The sequence below is a fragment of the Monodon monoceros genome, unplaced genomic scaffold, assembly GCF_005190385.1.
Source record: "Monodon monoceros isolate NGI ecotype Baffin Bay Population unplaced genomic scaffold, NGI_Narwhal_1 Super_Scaffold_12, whole genome shotgun sequence".
NCBI lineage: Eukaryota > Metazoa > Chordata > Mammalia > Artiodactyla > Monodontidae > Monodon > Monodon monoceros.
Window position 1 is genome coordinate 125,535,252 of NW_021703768.1, and position 23,396 is coordinate 125,558,647.

The window sequence follows — 23,396 nt, forward strand, 5'->3', positions numbered from 1 at the left end:
CACAAAAGCCTTTCAAGGTGACCTCGCCACCCCCTCTGCCTCCCTCACACAGCAGCTATATTTAACTCCTGGAAAGCAGTCAGCACAAGGCAGTGGCTTTGCAGCTGGGTTTCTTTGCTGCTCCTTTTTCATTCTTTTCCAGCCCACATGAACCATGGTCTTCCCTGTATGCTCTGGGACAACAGGAAGTGTTTGTTTTAGTGATCAACAATGCTAGTCCAACCAGTGAGGTCCCCTCCAACGTCCTGCCCACTGTTTGGCCTTCATTTGGACTCAGAGAAGTGCTTGTAAATTCAGAGGAAGGAAGTGAAACATCTCCATGGCCCCAGATGGGTAGATCTGCAGTAACTTGGAAGAGACTGTGGGCAGGGGAAGGAGAGATTTCTGTACCCACGAAGTGAAGGGGCAATTCCACCAGCCTCACCTGTGTGACTGGGGGCCTCTCTGCAGAGTTAACCCAGGGCTTAACATAGATGGAAGCAGCATCCTGAAGGAGCACTGGGAGAGGCATCTCTAAGTAGCCTCAGTAGTCTTCCCATTCTGCATTCCTCAGTTCCCACACCTGTAAGAATTATGGATTTCATTAATAATTAAATTATGTAAATAACACATGTAAATCTCTTAAAGCAAGGTATGACATATAATAGTAAAGGAAGAGTAATGCAAATACCTAATATTTATTCAGTACTTACTATGTGCCAGACACTGTTTAAGGCACATTCTCATGTACTAGGGCCCATTCCCACTGCTGAGGTAGATATGCTCGTAGGTCACCAACGATGTGCATCGGGTGGTTATATACGTGTCCCAAAGGTGCACACCTAGAAAATGGGGAACAAGACTTGAACTCAAGTAGTTCATATATTAATGTTAATTATTATCATTTATTTGTTAGGGTTAAAATCCACCAATTACAAAATACCCATCAGTAAACCAACTGGCAGCCATATTCACACAAGGGATACAAGTTCAACCAAATAGGCTTTGAGGAGCTTAGCCACGTGAGAAATTGGGCTTCTGCTCCCTTTCGTGCCCTGGGGCTTTTTGTTACCTGTGTTTTTTTTTTTTTGGTTTTTTTCGAGCATCTTCTTACTATCCTGAGTCACTATGAGGACAGACATGGTTTTAAAATCACATTAACTAGCTGTTAGACTTTATCAAGTCTTAGGAAAACTTTGCTTCAAGAATTCACTCATTCCACAAATACTTAAGCACTTATTCTGTGTCAGCCACCAGAAAACGTTGGCACTATTCCTACCCTCAAGGAGTTAAGGCTCAAGTGGCAGAAACTGACATTAATCAGAGAAATACATACTTAAATACAGCCATCCTTTGGTATCTGCAGGGAACTGGTTCCAGGACCCTCGCAGCTACCAAAATCCTCGGATGCTCAAGTCCCTCACAGTCAGTCCCATGGGTCCTGCATCCATGGGTTTTGCATCCAGGGATCTGGAGGACCAGTGAAAAGTATAACATTTCACCATGATAAGTACCACAGGGAGAGTGATGCTATGTCAGCATAAAATAGAGGGAATGTATGTGGTCAAGAGGACACGGAAGGTTTCCATGAGGAAGTCACGAGTGAGTAGAGGACTGAAGGGGGCCATTACTGGTTAGCAGAAGGGAATTCTGACAGGAAGAGGGAACAGCATATGCAAAGACCTGGGGTTAAGAGGCTGAGGAACATAGCATAAAGCAGCCTGGAGGGAGGTCTGTCTGGAAGGGCCTGCAGGGTTGGAAGCCACAGAAAAGGCTCCTTTTTCCTTCCTTCCTCCTACCCAACTATTGAGACTACACACTGCTTTCCTTTCCAAGGTGAGTTACCGCCCCAGTGCTATAATAGGTCATACCTCATTAATGTGCTAGCTTGTTTAAACAATATACTAAAAGTCATCTCTAAAATCATTATCAAAAATTTTTTAAGTAATGCACTGGCTCTTTCTCCAGGTAAGGAGCCCTTATGAGATGGAAACTGGGTTATTTTGCGGTTGGGAAATGAGAAAGGAAATTTGAGTGAACCAAAAGAAAAATTGCATATCCTTCATAAAACCATATTCTGACAACTCTTCCTATTTCCATTTTTAAATCATGCTGGTTGCATTTTCTCTGACTTTGATAACAAAGAAGGATGAGTTATCTTTGTCCTAAAGAGGCTTGTCAAGTAGTGAAATGGGGAAAAGAGAAATTGGTTTCCTCCTACTGCTTTGCATTTAATGAAATTGTAACTTGCGGGCTTCCCTGGTGGTGCAGTGGTTGAGAGTCCGCCTGCCAATGCACGGGACACGGGTTCGTGCCCCGGTCCTGGAAGATCCCACATGCCGCAGAGCGGCTGGGCCCGTGAGCCATGGCCGCTGAGCCTGCGCGTCTCGAGCCTGTGCTCCGCAATGGGAGAGGCCACAGCAGTGAGAGGCCCGTGTACCGCAAAAAAAAAAAAAAAAAAAAAAAAAAATTGTAACTTGCAAGCTGTTTCCAAGAATTTTTGTGAATTCCAGAGACTAAAAGGTGCCCAGGAATGAGATCACAAGTCAAAGTGCCCACAGGCTAGCTTGGTAGGAGCCCAAACAGGGTTTATTATTCTTGTGGTTTGCTGAAGATGAATTATTCACTTGACTTTTGTCATGGAAATTAGACTTATTACCTTTGAGATCTCTAAATAAATCTGACCTTCCCTGCACTAGAACCCATACTGGCTGTGATGAAGGCCTTTTGCTTAAAGGTTTCACTTAGGCGGCACCAGGGATGCGATCCTGAGAACAAGTGGCAGTGCTTTTTGTCTGTGTCTTAAATTTCAGCTCTCTACCACCTCATGTTGATTTCACTTAGGTGGGGAGGGTGGAGGAGCAGAGAGAAAACTGATCTTAGTCTTAAGCTGGGTATTTACCGGGAACAATACTCAAAGAGTGGACTAATCTTAGATATATTTTTAAGTAGGTTTCTAATTTTATTTGGCAAACTTTTTTGCATCCCAGAGAACAACTATCACCCCTCTTGGGTTTCTGTGCCTGTCTATCCCACTTGGTAAAAGAGTGAAGACTTATAAACAGTGATTAGACCATTTCTTCCTGGTTTTTCCTCACTGGAATTCACTGTACCTCCCTAAGGCTCAACTAAACTAAACAAGATCCGTGAAATGTATTCATGGTTCTAAATAAAATCTAGTCATAACAGGCAGCCCTGTCCTGATGCCCTTATCTGCCCACAGAGAGCAGAGATGACCTGGACCAGGAGCAAAGGTGGGAGGGGGGTGGGGTAGGAATTGGTGAAGGAGATTTTTCCTGACTGGGGATGGCAGGGACAGGATTCTGGGTTGCATTATTGCCCCTCCAACTGGAAGGTGCTGTCCCTCCACGTGGCATGGAGGGGGCCCCTGGGAGGGGAGCACTCTGAGGAAGAGTGCCCTACCACCTCCAACCACCATAACCACCTGTGCTCAGTGTCAGGCCCAGGGCTGTGAACAGTCCACGTGGTGGGGCTTATAGAGTCCCACAATGTCCTCTTGCCCCAGGAACCCCCCTCCCTTGTGCCTAGCACCACACCTGAATCTGCTGGGGGATTACATACAAATGGAGGGAACACCGTTGAGTGCGCTGAGCACCATATGTATCTTTTTATTTCATCTCTCCAGTGACCGTGCGCAGCAGCTACTGTTTTACCCCCACTGTTTACAGGTGAAGAACTGGACGCTAAGGAAAGTTAAGATATTTCCCCACAGCGGAAAATGGCAGAGCTGGGAGGGGGACCCAGATTGTGCACAGCCTGTGCTCTCAGCCACTCTTCTGTGACTTATCTAAGCATCAAGTCTAGGGTAAATTTAACACTAGATACTCATTTTCAATTAGTTGCGTGACCGTCGCTAAGTCAAATAACCTCTTGAACCCTCACTTTCCACATCTTTAAAATTAGAGGGTTGGACTAGGTCATCAAGATACTGTGTTCAACGAATAGATGCTTGTTGGGCATCTACTATGATTGAAACACAGATTAAGACGTGCCCTCGTAAAGTCCGTTACAACAACTATAGCAAATCTGTCGCTAAATACTATCTGGTCAATACTCCGGAGTTTGCATAGTTCTGGGGAATATTAGGAAGCAGCAACAACAATAATATGGCCTCGTTGATGAGTGCTGGCTCCAGGCACAGCACCAAACAGAGTGCTTTACAAGCATGACCTTACCTAGTTCTCCCAGCCTAGGAGATTGGGATCCTATTCTCACTTTACAGATGAGAAAACCATGGCTCAGACTTCTCTAATGTGCCCATCTTTGTATAGCTCGGAAATGGCAGCACAAGAATTCCAATTCACAGAGGTCTCACCCCAAAGCCCTAATCACTGTGCTCTTCTAAGCAAGACTCCACGTTCCAGCTAGTTGCAATCTTCTGTAGGGGCTCTTATTCCCACCTTGACTCTCAGTTATTTCAGAAGGGGATAGCTAATGATAATTTTTTAAGGAATGAGGGAGGTCTTCCCACATTCTTTATGTTCACAGACATGCCCTCTAGTATGTTTTCTGGTGGAGTATTTTTCAGAGGTTGAACCTTGGAATCACCTGGAGGACTCATTAAAATGCAGATTCCTGGGTCCCAGTACAGGGCCTACTGAATCAGACTCTCAGATAGGAGGCCCAGGAATCTGCACTTCCAGCAAACCCCCGGGAGAGGGTATGACCATTTGTCATAAGCATTACATCATTATGTGCATATGATTTCTCTCCAAATTAAATTCTTTGATGGTTTAAATCCCTGTGGTTTGAATTCTCTGGTGTTAAAGACGAAGAAGCCATCAGAGGCACATCTGTATTCACCACACCTGAAAGCTAGCTGGAGCGTTCTGTATTGTCTTTAAAGAGTGGAGCACTGGCTGGAAGCTTTCTTTTAACCATGATGTATAAGTTTCTCCCTGGGATGACATTCCGCTGGTAAGTCGGGTATAAGCTTTGAGTCACTTGTTTTTCTTCTCTGAGATCTACACACTTAGGGCTCTAAAATTCAATGGGCCCAGTGGAGAAAGGCCCACTGAGCAGGATTTCAGCCCCACAATAAGGGTCTCTAATCCATCCAGTGAGAGAACCTCCAGGTCAGGAGCCCCAGTGAAGTCATGACCCAGCTCAGCAGGTAGGCTCTGAGGGACCACCCGCCTCCTCCCTGTTCCACCTGGCCTCCCCTTCTCTGAGCCCAAGTCCTCTGGTGGAGGATTCAGGCACAGGGGTGCAAGCTTTGAAGTCAGAGAGCCTGGCCTTACAGCTTACTGGCTGGGTGACCTCACTTCTCTAAGCCTCCGTTTCCTCCCGCTTAGAACATAGATAGAGAGACTTGTGTGGTTTGTGAAGATTAAATGAGATAATGTGCATTAACTGCCCAGCACAATGGTAACTGCTCAGCTCAAGGAAGGATTCTTGTCCATTAATGCTACAAGCTGAGCCTTCTCCCAGGGCTCACACTCCCTCTGCCAACTGTACTTTAGAATCGCTATGTAACTCTCCTGCCGCCACCTGCTGCCTGCCAGTTCCCAGGCTGCAGAAACCAGTGCCACTAGGACCAGGCAGCTCCTGACTCCCCATGTGCTTCTCCCAGATTACTCAGCTCCCTCCTTTGCTCTGTTTGGACTTTTGTGATCACAACTCGGTTAAATGAAAAACACTTAGAAGTCAAGGGCCCATGTCAGGAATCCCACCAAGGACCAGGAAAAACAACAACAAACAAAGGTGTTACAAAGCTTGGGTACTAAGACTCATGTTTTTAAATGCAGAGAACTCAATCAGAAACTAATTGTTCTTACTTTAGAAGCAGGAGAGCTTTTAGAAGCCAGAATGTTGCCCACAAGGCACTTGCTGAGAGCAGCAAGAAATCCTTGGAACCTCACAGCCAAAAAAAAGAAATAAAGGAAGGGCAGCAGGGAGGGAGGGAAAGACAGACAGACAGACTGACTGATGTAAGGAATACAAAAAGCTTAGCAATCTGAGGTCATTTATTGAAGGACAGCAATTCTCAGAAAGGTGTGGCTGGGGATAGGGATGCTTTGGGGGGTCCCCAAGGTCAAATCTACTTTTATATGGTACTAAGACCTTATATGCCCTCTTCACTCTCATTGACTTACGGGTACACAGTAGAGTTTTCCAAAGGTTATATGATGTGTGATGATGTGGTAGCTCTGAAGGTTAATGGAATGTGTGACTATATACTTTTGTGTTTTAAGTTTTTCTCAGTTTTAAGTGTTAATAAACTCAATACTGATAGATATAACCCCCACAAAACAAAAGCTCTTTGGGGGTCTTCAATAATTGTTAAAAGTGTAAAGGAATTCTGAGGCCAGAAAGTTTCAGAGCCACTGGTTAGAGAGATAAATGGCCACTGCATCCTATAGCCTTGACACTCGTAAATGATAGCACGGCAGCGTCATGGATTTTCAAACATGAACCATGGCTGCAGGCCACGAGAGAGAGAGAGAGAGAGAGAGAGAGAGAGAGAGAGAGAGAATGCCACTGGAACAATATCTTACTCATTTTCTAATTCCCCCAAGTGGCCAGACTGGCACATAATTAGAGTGAATCAGGACATATTTTGGAATACAGTTAACTGACTTTTGGTGTGTCTGTTGGTGCCAGAGAGGTTTGTGTTTCCATTTGAAAAGATTTCCTCCAAAACAGATAAAACTTGGCTGAAATGATTTTAAATGATTTCCTACTTCAAAGAGAGAGCTCTGTCCCTCCAGAACCCTCGCCCAGTGGCACCACAGGAGCTCCGGCCCTGGAGGGAGCAGGGCCTCGAGGCCCCTCACGTGGGCTCTGGAGTGAGGCCTGGAGGTGTACAACACAGCAGCTCCAGGAATCACGCAAACTTAAGATCAGCCTGGCTCCTCCTCTTTCAAGCTGTGCAACTGTCCCACGGCTTCCCTCAGCCTCAAAGTCATCTCCTAGAAAACAGGTGTCCCAGTAGGACCTATTCACAGGCGTGTAGGGGGGATGAGATGAAACATGGTGTGGAAAGCCCCTACCTCAGGGCCCAGAGGTAGAGAGAGCCCACGAGGTGGTAGCTGTCAGTATCAGCCTTGAGCTCATTTCCAACAAATTTGAGGTGATGTTGGAAATGGCACAGAGAGATTATGACATCACATTTTTCCAACAAGTACCACTCTCTGTACATAAAATTTCTATTTTTTAAAGAAGTCCTAGTGTAGTCATCTCTCCATTCCCTCTCTCATCTAACATACACAGAGCACCCACTCTGAGCAGGCCCCATACTAGATGCTAAGAAAGCTGAGATTCATAGTACTGTTCACACTTGCCAGAGCCTCACGGCCTCTCCCTCTTCCTGAGGGAGACAGATATTCACATCTCACAGCACAGACCAGCATGGCAGATACTATAATGACAGTAATCATAGCTGACTTGCGGTAAGATTTACTATGTTCGGAGCAAGGCAGTTTCCACACATGGCAATATTAATCCTCACAGCAACCCTATGAGGCGGTGCTGTTATTTCATCCCCTTACAGAGAGGGAAACTGAGTCATAGGTTAAGTAACTTGCCAAAGGTCCACAGCTGATGAATAATGGAGCCTGAACGTGAACCCAGGGAATCTGGCTCCAGGACTGATTCTCTTATGCACCATGTTACAGCCCCTCTTACACATCCAGACCTGTAGCTGCAAGTCAGAGTCTCACCATTTCCTCAGGGGGGCCCTGGTGGGGAGAAGCACGTGGAGTTGAGAGTCAAGAGACTGGGGCTTAAATCTTGGCTCTTCCGCTTGTCTGTGTAACTCCAAGCAAGTTACTTATCTTCTCTGAACCTCGGTTTCTTCACCTAAAAAATGGGCATGATCATCGGACCAATCTCAAAACTTGATAGGATCCTATAAAATACTGCAAAGCGATCTAGTGCCATGGTTTAAAGTATAGAGTGAGGGAACCAGATTCAGTTGAAGCTTTGCTGGCTGTGTGGCGCTGGAGAAGTTGTTTAAACTCTCTGAGCCGTAGCTGTATCCTCCATATAATGGAGATAATAAAATGTACACTATGAGATTTAAATAAGACAATAAGTATGAAAGGACTTAGCACAGCTCGCAATACTTATTCAACACACGTCAGCTCATATTATTAGGCACAAGTGATTGGCAAGTTGCAAAGGAGGACAATACTACTACTGTAAAGAAGTTGGTCTTCAGCTCTAAGGCAAACCAAGTCCCAAGATACTGCTTTGGGACAGGGAGACATTGATGACATCATGGTCTCGGCATGCTCCAGTCGTTTTAAAGGACTCTGTGCTCTAAGATTTTGCAGCTCTGTGTGGTCTCAGACCAGCATCATCAGTTTTAGCTGGGAGCTTGTCAGCAATGCAGAATCTCAGGCCCCACACCAGACCTCCTGAGTCAGAATCTGCATTTTGACAAGGTCCCCTGTTAATTCCTATATACACTTAAGTTTGAGAAACACTGGTGTAGCATGGAAAAAAGAAGAGCAACAAGAGTTTTTGGCCAGGGGTGGGAAGGGTTAATGTTTAGTTTGGCTCCTGTCAAGCCACCGGAAACAGAAGGTTCCAGAGATTGAAGGGTATGGACTGATGGGACAGGAAGGCTTCCTTCCTGCCTTGTGTCCTGGACAGCCAGGGCTCCTGCCTGGGACCTGCACTGACCCTTGAGCTGCAGTGAGGAAGGACCCCTAGGCCTGCAAAGCAGAGGGCAGGCTGGGACAAAGAGAGGGCTAAGTGCCTCCGCTCAGGCTACCTGGGAAGTTCGGTCCTCAGGCCAAGCCCAGAATGAGGTCTGAGGCAGAGTGGGGAGGCCGGAAAAACGTCACAGTTAACTGAGCAGAGCTCTCCCCAGGGAGGCTGGTGGCCAGCGTTGGGACAGCTGTGTGAGGGCCTCTGAGGTCTCCCTGTTGCCCTGGGCCCCGTCCTCTGGCCCCTGCTTCCCTGGGTCCCGGAGGGTGGGGGCGGGCCCAGATCCTGGACATAGAGCCATGACCATGCTCCATGGGCCTTCCTCCTCAGTGCTGGAGCAGCTGCTCCCCGAGCTCACAGGGCTGCTCAGCCTCCTGGACCATGAGTACCTCAGCGACACCACCCTGGAGAAGAAGATGGCTGTGGCCTCCATCCTGCAGAGCCTGCAGCCCCTCCCAGGTCAGCCATCAGCACTCCGCAGAGAGCTCCTCCAGAGCCCTCAGTAACTCCCCATGGCCTGCTGGCAGGAGGAAGCCTAAACTGCACAGCATGGCATTCACCTCTCTTCATGGTTTAGCCAGCGTCCCCATCCACTCCAGCCCTTCTCCAACACAGCCCTGACTGTGCTCTTTGTCCTCCTCCATCCCCAGCCCTCTACAAACTCACACAACACACATGCCACACACACTCGTGTACACACTACTGCCACACGCACACACACAAAACATGCTCTCACGTAGACCTCACATAGTAACAAACACACATCACACACAACACACCCCACACACTCTCTCACATGCAACACACTCACATACTCATCACATACACGTCACACACTCCTACACTCAGATGCACACTCACACACGCCCTCGCTTTTATAAGCTGCGTACCTGCCCCCACCTCTACTCACGCCTCTCCCTCTATTCCCTGCAGCCTCTCTGCCTCGCTGTGTGCTCAGCAGCAAAGCCCCCTCGTCTGCTCCAGCCTTTTCCCCAACCTCAGGTGAGCCCAGGAAATGATATGTGTGCATCAAGAGCTCAGGAAACTCTCATGAGCTGCACCGTGTCCCGCAGGGTTGAAGGGGTCTGAGTGACATGGGGGGAAGTCACCACTGGGTGACACTGAGCCTCACTTCCCAGCGACAAAAGGGGTCGATGTCGTCGGCCGCCCTCACAGGACTGTTGGAGGATGAAAGGGGCAGCAGTTTGCCAACTGTCCCCAAAGCAGCCCCTCTACTCTGTTCTCTATACTGGGCTCTGGGCATCCTTTCACTTGGAGAAGGAGATCCTCAATAACAATGTAAAAAGGGAAACAAAGTTTGAAAGCAGGGAAATGATTTAGGCTATGCACATGCTTCGCAACCTGAGTGCTGTGTCCTGTGTGGGACAGAAGTCCAAGTGGGCAGGGTGAGCTGGCCATCCTCAGCATCAGCAGCGGTCCCGGCCCCCCCCCCTCCTCACTGAGGGCCTGCTCTCCTCCTTCCTCACAGCCAAAGAAGTCTCCTACCTGTATGTGAACACAGCGGACCTCCATTCCGGGCCCAGCTTTGTGGAGTCCCTCTTTGAAGAATTTGGTAAGCAGCCCTCTCCTGACCTCCGCTGGAAGCCATCCTTTCCCCCACGTGCGTGTCCACTGCCCCAGTCTCTGGAACGGTCCCCGGATTGGGCGGGAAAATACCTGCATCTGGGCCTGGCTCTAACATTACAACACTGAGTCACTTTGGGAAAGTCCCTTTGCCTTTCTGGGCCCTGCCAGGTCTGAAAATCTAGACAAATCCGTACAGTTATGGGAAATCATCCCAGAGATTTGAGGAAAGGTAGGGATGAATGCGCAGTCCAAAGAAGGCTGGCACATAGAGCGTCGTCTCGTCTGCTGCTGACATCCATCTTAGTAGCTACCTGGTCTGTGAGTTGAGTGGTCCCACAGCTCAGCAGTAAATGGAGCTGTGAGGACTAGCAGAGGCGCCAAGGGTGTGGGAGCAGCTGAGCAGTGCTGCGTGCAGGGTGTGTGTGATCCCGGATCTATCCTGAGGGAAGACAGCACTGTTCAACACAGGGAGAAAGCTATGGGTCAGATGAGAGGACTTACAGACTGACAGACTTTGGGAAAACACTATGCTTTCATTACATAACCCTTGAAAGTTTCCAAAGCACTGTACCAAACAGTATTATCCCATTCGATCCTCTCGATAACACTGGGAGCTAGACAAGGCAGGGATCATTGTGATCACTTTACAGATAAGAGGGATGAAGTCGCTTGACCAGGGTCACTAATGGAGGAGGTGGTGGAGCTTCCTGACCCCAAATCTAGCCCTCTTCTCACTCTGCCATGTTCATCCTCCACTTTCTCTGTCCCAATGGCCTGACCCTTCATAGACTGTGACCTGAGCGACCTTCGAGACATGACAGAGGACGACAGGGAGTCCTGCAAAGAAGCCACCCCTGAGCCAGCCAAGAGCCCACCTCTGAGACACGTGAGTTCTTACACTCTCAGGCCCTCTGTTCCTCTGCAGGAGGTAAGGGAAGCTCTCCCTGCTAATGCTGGGGACCCTCCCGGGGGTCTCTCTCTTCAGTGTGGTGGTCAAGGGCAGAAAAAGCACTGTGAGAACATTTCAATGACTCATGACATGCTCACTGTGCCTGTGCCAAGCAGGGATAATGCGGTAAACTGACCTGCCCCTTCAGGCCCAAAGGACGTCCCCACCCCAACCTCCGATTTCAGTACCACAGTAAGAGTAATGGGGAAAGCTCTGGGTCACAAGATGGGTGGCCTCTGCCCTCCTCCCTTCTGCTGTGTGGCAAAACACTTCCTGTTTCTGAGCCTGAGTTTTCCAGCTACAAAAATGAAGGTCTGGATCATATCTAGGGTTCCTACCCTTTGGTGCCATGGAATTAGGACAAGGGGCCCAAATCACATCAAACATTGTCTGTCAACTGCATAATTCACTATCATCATCACCATAAATGGTACCAATTGTTGACCACTCATTACGTCCTTTCATATTCAGAGACTGCATCCTGCCTTCTAGGAGCTCCCTGTCCCCCAGCCTCTTCCCTGTCACTCTGCCTGCTCCCCTCTGCTCTCCTGGCCTTCTGGGTTTCACACACCTCCTTTGTCCTCCTTCAGGCAGCCGACTTGCCTCCACCGCTCCCCAAAAGGCCTCCACCTGAGGAATACTATGAGGAGGCCCTTCCCCTGGGGCCTGGCAAGTCCCCCGAGTATATCAGCTCCCACAGTAAGTTCTTGTCACTGAGGGCTGGGGCGTGCGGAGGAGAAGGCTCATCTCCTGAAGCTCCTGTGTGTCCTGCTGGGGCTGCAGCTCCAAGCCTGGCACCATTCAGCCATGCCCCACCTACTGAGGAGGAGCTACCAGAGCACCTGGCTTCTCCAGTGACAGCCTGGGTGGGCCGGTAGGCATGGCCTGGGGGTTAGGGGCTTGGGTTCTAGTCCCAGTTCTATGTGACCTTGGACAACCCCCTTCCCCTCTCTGGGCCTCTATTCCCCTACCCTTAAAATAAGAAAGAGGGGCTAGATACACATATAAATGCACTAGGACAGAAGTCCACAGACGAGTGCTACTGGCTTGAGTATAGGGACTTAACATTACATACAAGAAACTCTATTATGGTTTTTGGATGACGCAGCATGTGTAGTTGAACCTAGAAGATGTTTGTGTGTTGTTATTCCTATCATTCAGCAGCACAGTGGAATATTCTCCAACCACCAAAAAATACATAAGATAGGTCTGTCTGTGCTGATCAGAAATGAATCCCAAGATATATATTGGAAAAAAATCAAAGAGAATACTGCATATAACAAGATCACATTTGTTTTTAAATAGGGTACTCACACGCACATGCATTTAACAGTTTTTCTAGGATATGCAAGAAACTCTTAACAGTATTTTCCTATAGGAAATGAATAGAAATCTGGGTGAAAGGGAACGTATTTTCCCCTTCATACTCTTCTGTACTGATTGTGCTTTTCACCATGTTGTGGTAAATACACATAACATAAAATTGACCACTCCAACCATTTTAGAGTGTCCAGTCAGTGGCATTTAGTGCATTCACAGTGCTGTGCAGCCATCACCACTATCTAGTTCCCAAACATTTTCATCACTCCAGAAGGAAACCCCATACCCAATAAGCAGTCACTTTCTGTTCCTCTCTCAGCCAATCTGTTTTCTGTCTCTATGGATTTGCCTAATCTGAATATTTCATTTAAATAGAATCACACAATATGTGGCCTTTTATGTCTGGATTATTTTATTTAGCATAGTGTTTTCAAGGTTCATCCATGTCATTGCATGTATCAGTACTTCCTTTTTATGGACAAATAATATTCCATAGTATGGATATACCACATTTTGTTTATCATCTGTCAGCTGATGGACATTTGGGTGTTTCCACCTTTAGGCTATTATGGTATATTATTTTTATGATTAATAAACTAGTTCGAACAAAACTACTGAAATGGTGGGGTTGGACCAGGTGATCAATGCCCCTCCTTCAGCCTTGATAGTCTTGGGTCTATGTCACTGCCAGCAGCTGTTTATGTGAAGCAGGTGACTTTATTTTATCCACTTGAGGACGGGGAAGAAGGAGGGGATGAAGTGCTGCTGGGCCCTGAATCCCAGGACCAGCCCCTCAGCTGAGCAAGGCTCCTCCCAGTCCCCAGAGAGCTCAGATGGGGCAGAGAAGCTGCCTCCTGGAGCAGCAGGGATCCTGGGGCAGGAGGGTAGGGAGTGCCTCAGGAAAGGCCAGGGACCTTATCCAGGGAGAGGGCACCAAGCCCGACAGGAAATATCCTTCCTCTTGCACAGGGTCCAGCCTACCAGGTGTCCAAGTGCTATGACCCTGGTGCTCCCTCCCTCTTCCCCCTCGCACCTCCTCCTTCCCCACCCCCACCTCTGGCCTGAGCACCCCCAGGCCACCTCACAGGGATGTCACTAGCATCTGAGACCTCAGAATGCCTCCTGGGAAAAGCAAGCTCTGAGCCTCACTTGGGAGATACAATTGGGTGTCCCAGTCACTGGGAATTTGAGTGCTGCCGTCCTCAAGAAACAGATGGACAGCATGGGCTGAGAGCCCAGAGCAGCGGTCTGAGGAACAGGTGGTGTGAGAGCAAGTTGGTCTGAAAGGAGGAAGGCTTCCTGGAGGAGAGGATGTGCACCTGTCCCCCGAGCTGGCAACCTCAGTTCGGATCCAGGCTCTATCACTAGCAAAATGTGTGGCCTCAGTTTCTTCATCTGTGAAGTGGGTCTGATACCCACCTCCCTGCATTGTGGGAATCAAAAGAGATGATAAATATAATGATATCTAGTATTTGCCTAGGATGTTCTGTGTGCCAGGCATTGTCCTGAGAGTTCATATGCATCATATCACCAATCCAAGGTCAGAACTGTTCATGTCGATTTATAGGTAAAGAATCTGAAACGCAGAGAAACTGTTTTCTTTCCAAGGTCACTCAGTAAATGATGGAGATAGATTTGAACTCAGATCTGATTAACCCCAAAGCACATGCCCTTAATCCACTGAGCTTCAAAGTATGCTCCAGAGACCATCTGTATGAAAATAATCTTGTTTTTAAAAAGTCTGATTCCTTGGAGTTCCATATATTTTCTCTTTTTACATATGTTTAGAACTATGCTATTAAATAGTTTTTTTCCTTAGTGCAGATTCCTCAGCTCAGCCCACATCAGTGAATCCGAATCTCTGGGGATACAGTCCAGGGATCTGCATTTTAAAAAGACCCCCAGTGAATGTAAATTGGTGCAGCCACTATGGAAAAAATATGGAGGTTCCTCAAAAAACTAAAAATAGACTTACCACATGATCTAGCAATCCCACTCTTGGGCATATATCTGGAGAAAACTCTGATGCGAAAAGATAACACGTACCCCCAATGTTCATAGCAGTACTATTTACAATAGCCAAGACATGGAAGCAACCTAAACGTCCATCAACGGATGAATGGGTAATGAAGATGTGAGATAGAGAGATAGACAGATAGATAGATAGATCTGTATATATACACACAATGAAATATTAGCCATAAAAAGAATGAAATAATGCCATTTGCAGCAACGTGGATGGACCTAGAGATTATCATACTAAGTGAAGTCAGAGAAAGACAAATACCATATGATTTCACTTATATGTGGAATCTAAAATATGATACAAATGAACTTATTTACAAAACAGATACAGACTCAGACACAGAAAACAAACCTATGGTTACCAAAGGGGAAAGGTGGGGGGGGGGATAAATTAGGAGTTTGGGATTAACAGATACAAGCTACTATATACAAAATAGACAACCAGCAAGGCCCTACTGTATAGCATAGGGAACTATAATCAATATCTTGTAATAAACTATAATGGAAAAGAAAAATAAATAAATAAAAAGACCCCCGGTAATTGTGATACAGAATACCATTTGGGATAACCTCACTCCTATACTGCACTGATTCCCATGAATGGGAAAGTGAAAGTTCAGCATCGGCAGCTGTTGTGTTGTTGTATGTATTCATCATTTTATGTGTTATTATTATCCCCTCTAGCCCAGTTCCTCCTCTGTAGTCACAGAAATTTAGAAGGAGAGGAGGGGGTGGATGTATTAAGAAGTGAGCGGAGGGCCTGAAGTGGAAGAAGATGAGACAAAGGCAGAATAGAAAGGGGGTCTGGGCCCAGGTGCTGGGACACCACTCCCTGCAGTGCAGGGACCAGAACTGTGACTGAGCACACACCCACACACACCAATGCTCTGGGGTCAGAGGAGAGGGGCTGACCACTCTCTGCCTGGGAAGGTCAAAGGAAAGATCTTCGAGCTGGGTTTTAGAGGGTGAGGAATGCTCTAGCAGTTGCTAAGAGGGCACAGAGAATAGCATGAACATAAGCCTGGAAGTGTGACAGGGCCCAGCAAGGCAGTTCTTGGTGACAGGAGCACAGGGGGCAGGTGTGGAGCTAGAGCAGATGAGATGCTGAGACGAGGCCCCACACCCTGGCCGGGGAGTGATGACAAGAAGCTCTACTCCCTCTTCCCTCCCTCTTCCCTGAGGAGGGCATGGTGTCCACGATCTTCCCCAGCCCTGGCGCCTGGAGTGTGCCTGCATTTCTCCAAGTACTGCTCTTTCTGCCAACCCCACAGACGACTGCAGCCCAGCCCACTCGATTGTGGACAGCTACTACGAGGATGCAGACAGCAGCTACCCCGCGACCAGGATGAATGGGGAGCTGAAGAACTCTTGTAAGTACCAGGTGGATGTTCAGTCCAATTCCGTCCTCACGAAGAGCAGGCCTTGACCTGACCTTGGCATGCCCGTGCCTACCACCCCGTCACCTCCCTGGGGTCGCCACGGAGGCCTCAAAGCCCTTGTTCTCAGAGACCCTGGGAATCAGTGGGAAGACTGCTGGCATGGGAGTCAGGAGCCCCAGACCAAGCCCTTGCCCTGACTCTTGGTGACTGACCTTAGGTGAGTGATTTATTCTCTCTGAGCCTCCAGATTCCTCTGTATAAAATGGGGACTTGCTGGGTGCCATGAAAATGACCTGAGACTGGATGCAAAGATGATGGGTAAAGACAAAAGCTGATGTTTACTGAGCCCTCACTGAGTGCCAGACACTTGGCTAAACACTCTGTATTTGTTGCTGTTCACAATAGCCCAGTGAGGTAGGTATTATTCATTATTATTGATGAGGAAACTGAAGCTCTGAGAGATGAAGTCACTGAGATCACAAAGCAAGTAGTAAATCTGTAAGACACAGTGCCCATGCAGGGGCTTAGTCATTACCAACATCACACCTCACACCTACCCCTTCACAGCCCCGGGGCCCCAGAGCAGGGACGCCTGCAGAGGGGTAAGAAGGTGCCCCCCCCCACCCGGTGACGGCACAGGGACGGGTCCTTTCCCGTGGCTCCTGCAGACAATGACTCTGACGCCATGAGCAGCTCCTATGAGTCCTATGATGAGGAGGAGGAGGAAGGGAAAGGGCCGCAGCCCACACACCACTGGCCTTCAGAGGAGGCCTCCATGCACCTGGTGAGGGACTGCAGGATATGTGCCTTCCTGCTGCGGAAAAAGCGCTTCGGGCAGTGGGCCAAGCAGCTGACCGTCATCAAGGAGGACCAGCTCCTGGTGAGTGGCCACAGACGAGTGCCTCTCGGCCTCACGTGGACTTGCATGTGCCTGCGCGTGTGTCTGTGTATCTGTGTGCATTCAGGCATGTCTGCCTCGGTTCCTCTAGGTTTGCTTTGTGCACAGAGGCTCAAAGCCCGGTGCTTCTGAGATCAGGGCTCTCCCACCCGAGAAGAATTAAAAAACAAAACAAAACCTGAAGACCTGATAAAGACTTTATCAAGTTTTGTTTTGCCAGACATGAATTTTTTATCACTTTAAAACAATGTTTATCATTTTTCATTATGCAAGTAAATGTATTTATTTATAAAGCCAGAAGAAAATAAAATGAAAAATGATTTTTTAAAAAGAACCCACCTAACCCTGTTGACCAACAGCTAACCACAGTTAGATTTTGATGTATAAACTTCCACCCTCATTTCCATACATCTGTCTTTTCTAAAACTGAGCCCATGTAATACTTGTTATTATATAACTTGCTTTTTTAAACTTTTTTTTTAATTCACCATCTCTCATCACTAGCATTTCATAAAAGAAATGTACCTTTACTTCCAAAGTATAAGGATGGACATAATTTCAGGAAAAAAAAAAAATGAGATAGGTTGTTTACCTATTGGCAAGTCTTACCTAACATACATACATTTGAAACATGACCTTTTCTCACGCTGCAGCAGTGAAAAGCTCATCCCAGGCCAGAACCAGGCCAAGAATCATGACTTACTTCTTTCCACCCTTATGCCTTCTATCTTTTTCTTGACTTAGTGTACTGCCTAGGACCTCCAGTACAATGTAAATAGAAGTGGTGAGAGCAGGCATTCTTGTCTCAATCCAGATCTCGAAGGAAAGTTCAATAATTCACCATCAAAGCTGATGTTTGCCATGGGTTTTTTGTAGGTGTTCCTTATTATCACATTAAGCAAGTTCTCCTCTAAGAGTCTGCTAAGAGTTTATGTTACAAATGGGTGCAGAATTTTTTTTTTTTTTTTTTTCGGTGTGTGGGCTTCTCACTGTTGTGGCCTCTCCCGTTGCGGAGCACAGGCTCCGGATGCGCAGGCTCAGCGACCATGACTCACGGGCCTAGCTGCTCCGCAGCATGTGGGATCTTCCCGGACCGGGGCATGAACCCGTGTCCCCTGCATCGGCAGGCGGCTCTCAACCACTGCGCCACCAGGGAAGCCCGGGTGCAGAATTTTATCAAATATTTTTTCTGCTTCTATTAGGATATATGATTTTTCTCCTTTTTTCTGTTAATATGATGAATTATACAGTTAGTTTTTGAATGATAACCCACTCTTGCACTCCTAGAATAAACCCCACTTGGTCTCTATGCAATACATTTTTATGTGTGTCTGGATTCTATATGCTAATATTTTGTTTTAGTTTTTACAACTATGTTACGAGAGAGATTAGCCTATGATTTCCTTTTTTGTAATGTCATTGTCAGGTGCTGGTATCAAGGTAATGTTAGCCTGATAATAAGAATTGGGAAGTGAGAATCATTATTGATAAACTATTGACTTCCCAAGCCCAACCCTCCATCTCTGCTAGAATTCTCTCCCCCACATTTCTGTCATGTAGCCCATTAGTAGCAGGGAGCTGGCTTCCTCCCAAGACAGCCTGTTTCTTCTCTGGTTCTTTAGACTAAAACGGTCTTCCTAGTATTGTGCTAAAATCTGCCTCTTCCTAAATAGGTAGTTGTGACCCCTGGGACCACTCAGTGGCCCTTGAGATCTGGAGATTGCCCAAAGATGCCCCTCCCAGGCTTCTCCTCTCTGTGGTGAACAGCCCCTGTCTTCATGCAGTGCCCACAGCTGCACTGGGTGGGGAGGTCTCTGTGGGGTAGGTTGAGTTTCCCTGTCTCCTCCCTCTACTCTCCGCTCCAGGAGGCCCTAACCCCTTCTATTCCTGTTCAGTGTTACAAAAGCTCCAAGGACCGGCAGCCACATCTGAGGCTAGCGCTGGATGTCTGCAACGTCATCTACGTGCCCAAGGACAGCCGGCACAAGAGGCACGAGCTGCGCTTCTCCCAGGGGGCTACCGAAGTCCTGGTGCTGGCACTGCAGAGCCGGGAGCAGGCCGAGGAGTGGCTGAAGGTACAGGGGGGCTGTGCCTTCACCTACCCCCACTCCCTCCTTCCTTCCTCTCTTCCCCGGACCCAGCCCTCAATGGAGTGGGCCCCTGTCACTGGAAGAACAGGCCTTGCTCAGGGGAGAGGGGGTCAGTGCCCTTCACATAAAGCTAGGGCTTTATGTGGAAATGGGCTTCGGACATCTCCAGGAGACAGACCTCAGGCTGGAGACCTGTGTTCCTTCTAGTTATTTGAATCCCCTTTCTAACACGCCTACTGTGGGTCTATCCTACCTGCAACGTACATCTCCAGGAATGAGGAGCTTAATACCTACAAAGGAAGTTGATTTTATCATTAGACAAGCTAATCCTTTTTCTTCTTTTAATAAAGGAGAAATTCTTTCTTACCTTAGGTGAAACGTGCATACTTATCACATCCACCTATGACCCAGCCTCTGCATCTTGCAGCTACACAACAATTTGAGTTACCATGTACTGAGCACTTACTTTGTGCCATGCATTGTGCTAAGAGCTTCATACACATGACTTCATTTACTATTCACAGTGGGACTAATATTGTTCCCATTTTACAGATGAGGAAACTGAGGCACAAAGAGCTTCTGTGACTCACCCAAGGTCAACCACCAAGTGGTTCGGGCAAGGATTAGAAGCAAATAAGGAAACCTACTCCAAAGGTGACAGGCAGGGTGGCATACTGATGACAAGGGAGGACTTGGGTGCCACACAGACTTGAGTTCAAGTCCCAGACCTAAGTGGCATTTACTGGCTGTGTGATCTTCTGCAAAGGACTTTGCTTCCCTGTGCCTCAGTTTCTTCCTCTATAAAATGGTTCTTGTAAGGATTCTAGAGAGTACTTCATATAGGGCCTGCCAGGCAGTAAGTCCTGAGTAACTGCCAGTGACTACTCTGCAGTGATGGTGAAGCCCTCACCCCCAGGCCCTTACAGCAGCTCTCCCCTCCTCTGATCTTCCTGCTGGAACAAAGAAACCAAACCCCTCCTTCCCTCCCTCCCCATCCTCCCTTCCTTCCTGTGATAACCAGCTCTCCCACTGGGATGTTTACTGTTTCTCATTACTGCCTTTGTCTCAGGAGGGGAAGGAAGAGAGAGAACCTGCATGCTGGGGTGGGGGTGGGGGAGAGTGCTCTGTCCTCAAGGGGCTGGTTGGGTCAGAAGAAGAAGCCCTAGACCTAGAGTTAAGAGGCCTGCCTTGGCACGCCAGTTAGCCCAGAGGATAGGGCAGGCAGCCATGGCTTCGCCTCTCAGAGCCTCATCATCCTAATCTGTAATTTGGGGATCAAGGTGGCCCTGCCCCACAAGGCTGCTGTGGGGATACAATGGGATAATCCACGCCAAGCCACCTGACAGATGAGCAGCAAGTGGTCCGTTATCGTTTCATGGTCTGGATGCTTGTGCTGCATGGCCTCAGGTGAATGCCTTGGAGTCTCAGTTTCCACATCTTTGAAATGGAGAGAATAACCCTGGCTGCCCTGCAGGTTGTTGTAAAGTTCCAACATGTCACAGAAGCGAGTCCTCATGCCTGTGCAGGGCATCCTGGTTCACATGGCCCTTCACACCCATCATCTCACTGGTCCTCACACACCCAAGGACGTAATAAGCAGAGGACCACTAATATCCCCATGTTACAGATGGGGAAACTAAGGCCCAGAGAGGGGAAATGGCTTTCCCAAGGCCACGCAACTAATTAGTAATGGCACCAGGTCTAAAAGCCAAGCCTCTGGGCCCAATTCAAGGGAGACAAAGGAGAAAGCCTGTTCAGATCCTGACGTGCCCCACAAATGGGGCAGGAGGCCACATCAACCCACCTCTTCCACCCAGTGATCCCAGCTGCTCTGCCTGATGGTCCTGACCAACAGACCCCATTCTTGCTTTTGCCTCCACAGAGTCCCTGCCCACCTGCTCACAGATGTGTGTCCTCTCCACAGGTCATCCGAGAGGTCAGCAAGTCCGTTGGGGGTGCTGAGGGGGCAGATGTGCCCAGATCCCCAGTCCTCCTGTGCAAGGTGGACCTGGACAAGGTACCTCTGTCTTCTCAAGGTTCCCTCTGGGCCAGGCAGTGGGGATTCCGCACGGGCTCTGCCCCAGGGGACTCGCAGGCTGGTGGTAAAGCCAGGCATTGACAGTAGGCATTCAATAAATGTCTACTGAATTCATGAATGAATGAATGCCTGTGTCCAAGGTGCAGTACAAGCCTGAAGAGGGAGTGACTACCCTGCCAGGACAGGAAGAGGTCACGTTGGAACTGAGCCATGCAAACTAAATTGAAATTAGTCAGAGAAGGAGTGTGCCCCACTGGCACATAAGTGAAACGGTTGTTTCATAGTCTGTCAGGCCAATGGCAAACATATGCTAATGCCTATGCTTCACCAGGTGCTGTGGGTGATCAAGGGACTCCACCCCAAATCCTAAGGGGACAGTTAAGACTCCCATACAGGGCTTCCCTGGTGGCACAGTGGTTGAGAGTCCGCCTGCCGATGCAGGGGACACGGGTTCGTGCCCCGGTCCGGGAAGATCCCACATGCCATGGAGCGTTGGGCCCGTGAGCCATGGCTGCTGAGCCTGCGCATCCGGAGCCTGTGCTCTGAAACGGGAGAGGCCACAACAGTGAGAGGCCCGCGTACCGCAAAAAAAAAAGACTCCCATACATGGGTCTCACATGACATAATAAAGGCTAGCATTATAGAAAATATGACTGTGCGGCCAGGACTGTCCTAAATGCTTTACGTGCATTACCTAATTTAATTTCTACAGCAACTCTGATAAACTACATTTTCAGAAGAGGAAGCCAAGGCACAGAGAGGTTTGCCCAAAGTCACATATAGTTAATAAGGAACAGAGCTAACTGATTTACACACTGCCAGCCTGCCTCTCAAGGGGAGCTTCCTGAGCTCCACTGGACGAGTAGTTAGCATCTGCCGTGCATTGGGTACTGTGCTAGGCACTGGGTGCAGTCCTAACAGTAACAGACACACCCCCTGCCCTCCCAGCAAGGGGTTCAGACATGAATCCAATCACATAGACTTAGAAATGCCAAGCTGTGTAAGCGCCAGGGAGGAAAAGTACCAGGTACCCTGGGAGCACATGACAGGGGCTGATCTTGTCTCAGGGTCAAGAAAGGCTTTCCTGAGGGAGCACAATTCAGAGAAGGGTGAAAAATTAGTGAGGAGGGGGAGGGAAAAGGCATTCCAAGCAGGGAGAACAGACCCTGGAGCAGGAAGAAGCATGGACGGAAAGAGGCCAGTGTGGATGGGTTCGGAGAGAAGGGGAACGTGTCAACTCTATTCGACTGTCCTGGAAAGCCGTAGTGAGGGGAAAAGGGCTCATGCTGGCTGGAGGGGCAAGAGGCGTTAGGGAGGTTGGGCACCTATGTTGAGCCTTAAAGAATGGGCAAGACTCTGCCCCACTGGGGCAGAGGTGGACCAAGGGACAGGGGCTGCAAGGGAAGGGAGCAGCAGAAGCAAAGGTGGGGTCAGCAGAGTCATTAGGAGAGGAATGGTGGAGGGCTCACTCGGCCTTTGCCATTAGTGGAGGCTGAAGGAAAGCAGTGTTGAGGATGTGCGTGTGTGTGTATGAGTGTGAAAGAGTGTGTGTGTGTGAAAGAGTGTGTGTGTGAGTGTGAAAGAGAGAGTGTGTGTGTACACACACCTGCAGCTGCAGGCGGTGGTGCATTTCAGAGGGTGGGTAGAGGGGAGGAAGAGGCAAGCCTGTAGAGATGGGCCCTCCTGTGGCTGAGTGTACAGGGGGAGGGTAGCTAAAATGTTTAGCGTGGTATTGTTGGAGAAGAGTGGGAGTGAGGACGTGGTATAGGTGGCTCTGTCTCTCCATGGACTCCTGTGATTGAGGTGTCATCATCAAGTCAATTCCAAAGTGCTCACAGTGTTTCTTTGTATTTGCTTTCTATCTTGATGAAAAACTTACAATCTGTACACCATCACAGAATAGAACCATAACTTCTGTCTCACAATTTACAGGGGTGATTCTTTATACTTGACAGTTCTAACCAATTTCTGACAGTTGCCAGTTTTCCAGCCTTTGGAAATTGGGGGGAGTACATGGCCTCTCTTATCTCCCCCTGCTTTCTAGTACTATGCTTACAGCAAAGCATCCCTGAGCCTGGTCTGGGGTATCCTAGGCAGGAAAGGTTTAGGGGCTTCAGAGGTCTGTAAGTCCACCTTTTTAAGTAGATGGGTGTCATTTTAGTCTTGTCCTGAGTCTGGCTGGCATAATTTAGCTTCTTAAAGTGAGATGGCCGCATACCTCACAGGTGTTAGAAATGATACAGTCTGTTGGCCTCACAGTTTCACTTGGGCCCGTTCCCTGGTACCTCACAGCAGCCCACTGAAAGGGTTGTAATTCAAGTGAGAAGCCTTGGGGAGATGAAAGGATTTTCCCACATTCCCACAGCTAAGTAGAGACTTCATTTCTTCCAAGATCCATCTGACTACTCTGCACCACTCCCTAATAGGAATGAATGAATGACTGGTCCAGAGTTGG

General features: G+C 48.3%; 1 protein-coding gene and 1 long non-coding RNA gene across 8 annotated transcripts in view; one reads left to right on the forward strand and one right to left on the reverse strand.

The window, feature by feature from the left end:
• Window positions 1-23,396, forward strand: part of AFAP1L1 (actin filament associated protein 1 like 1) — a 73,416-nt gene that overhangs the window by 17,430 nt on the left and 32,590 nt on the right. For 2 of the 7 annotated variants that reach the window (XM_029217662.1, XM_029217664.1), the window contains exons 1-9: window positions 8,923-9,114; window positions 9,589-9,657; window positions 10,145-10,228; window positions 11,031-11,128; window positions 11,782-11,890; window positions 15,808-15,906; window positions 16,584-16,795; window positions 18,709-18,888; window positions 20,828-20,920. In XM_029217662.1, the coding sequence (XP_029073495.1) occupies window positions 8,955-9,114; window positions 9,589-9,657; window positions 10,145-10,228; window positions 11,031-11,128; window positions 11,782-11,890; window positions 15,808-15,906; window positions 16,584-16,795; window positions 18,709-18,888; window positions 20,828-20,920 (1,104 nt within the window). In that variant the 5' untranslated portion in view covers window positions 8,923-8,954. Of the gene's footprint in view, window positions 1-8,922; window positions 9,115-9,588; window positions 9,658-10,144; window positions 10,229-11,030; window positions 11,129-11,781; window positions 11,891-15,807; window positions 15,907-16,583; window positions 16,796-18,708; window positions 18,889-20,827; window positions 20,921-23,396 lie in introns of those variants that run through there. The other 5 variants (XM_029217666.1, XM_029217669.1, XM_029217665.1 and 2 more) reach the window with 3 other exon arrangements.
• Window positions 1-23,396, reverse strand: part of LOC114892569 — a 72,479-nt gene that overhangs the window by 14,224 nt on the left and 34,859 nt on the right. The window contains exons 3-4 of the long non-coding RNA XR_003792755.1: window positions 693-821; window positions 425-562 (exon numbers count right to left, since the gene is read on the reverse strand). This is a non-coding gene — a long non-coding RNA (uncharacterized LOC114892569). The remainder of the gene's footprint in view (window positions 1-424; window positions 563-692; window positions 822-23,396) is intronic.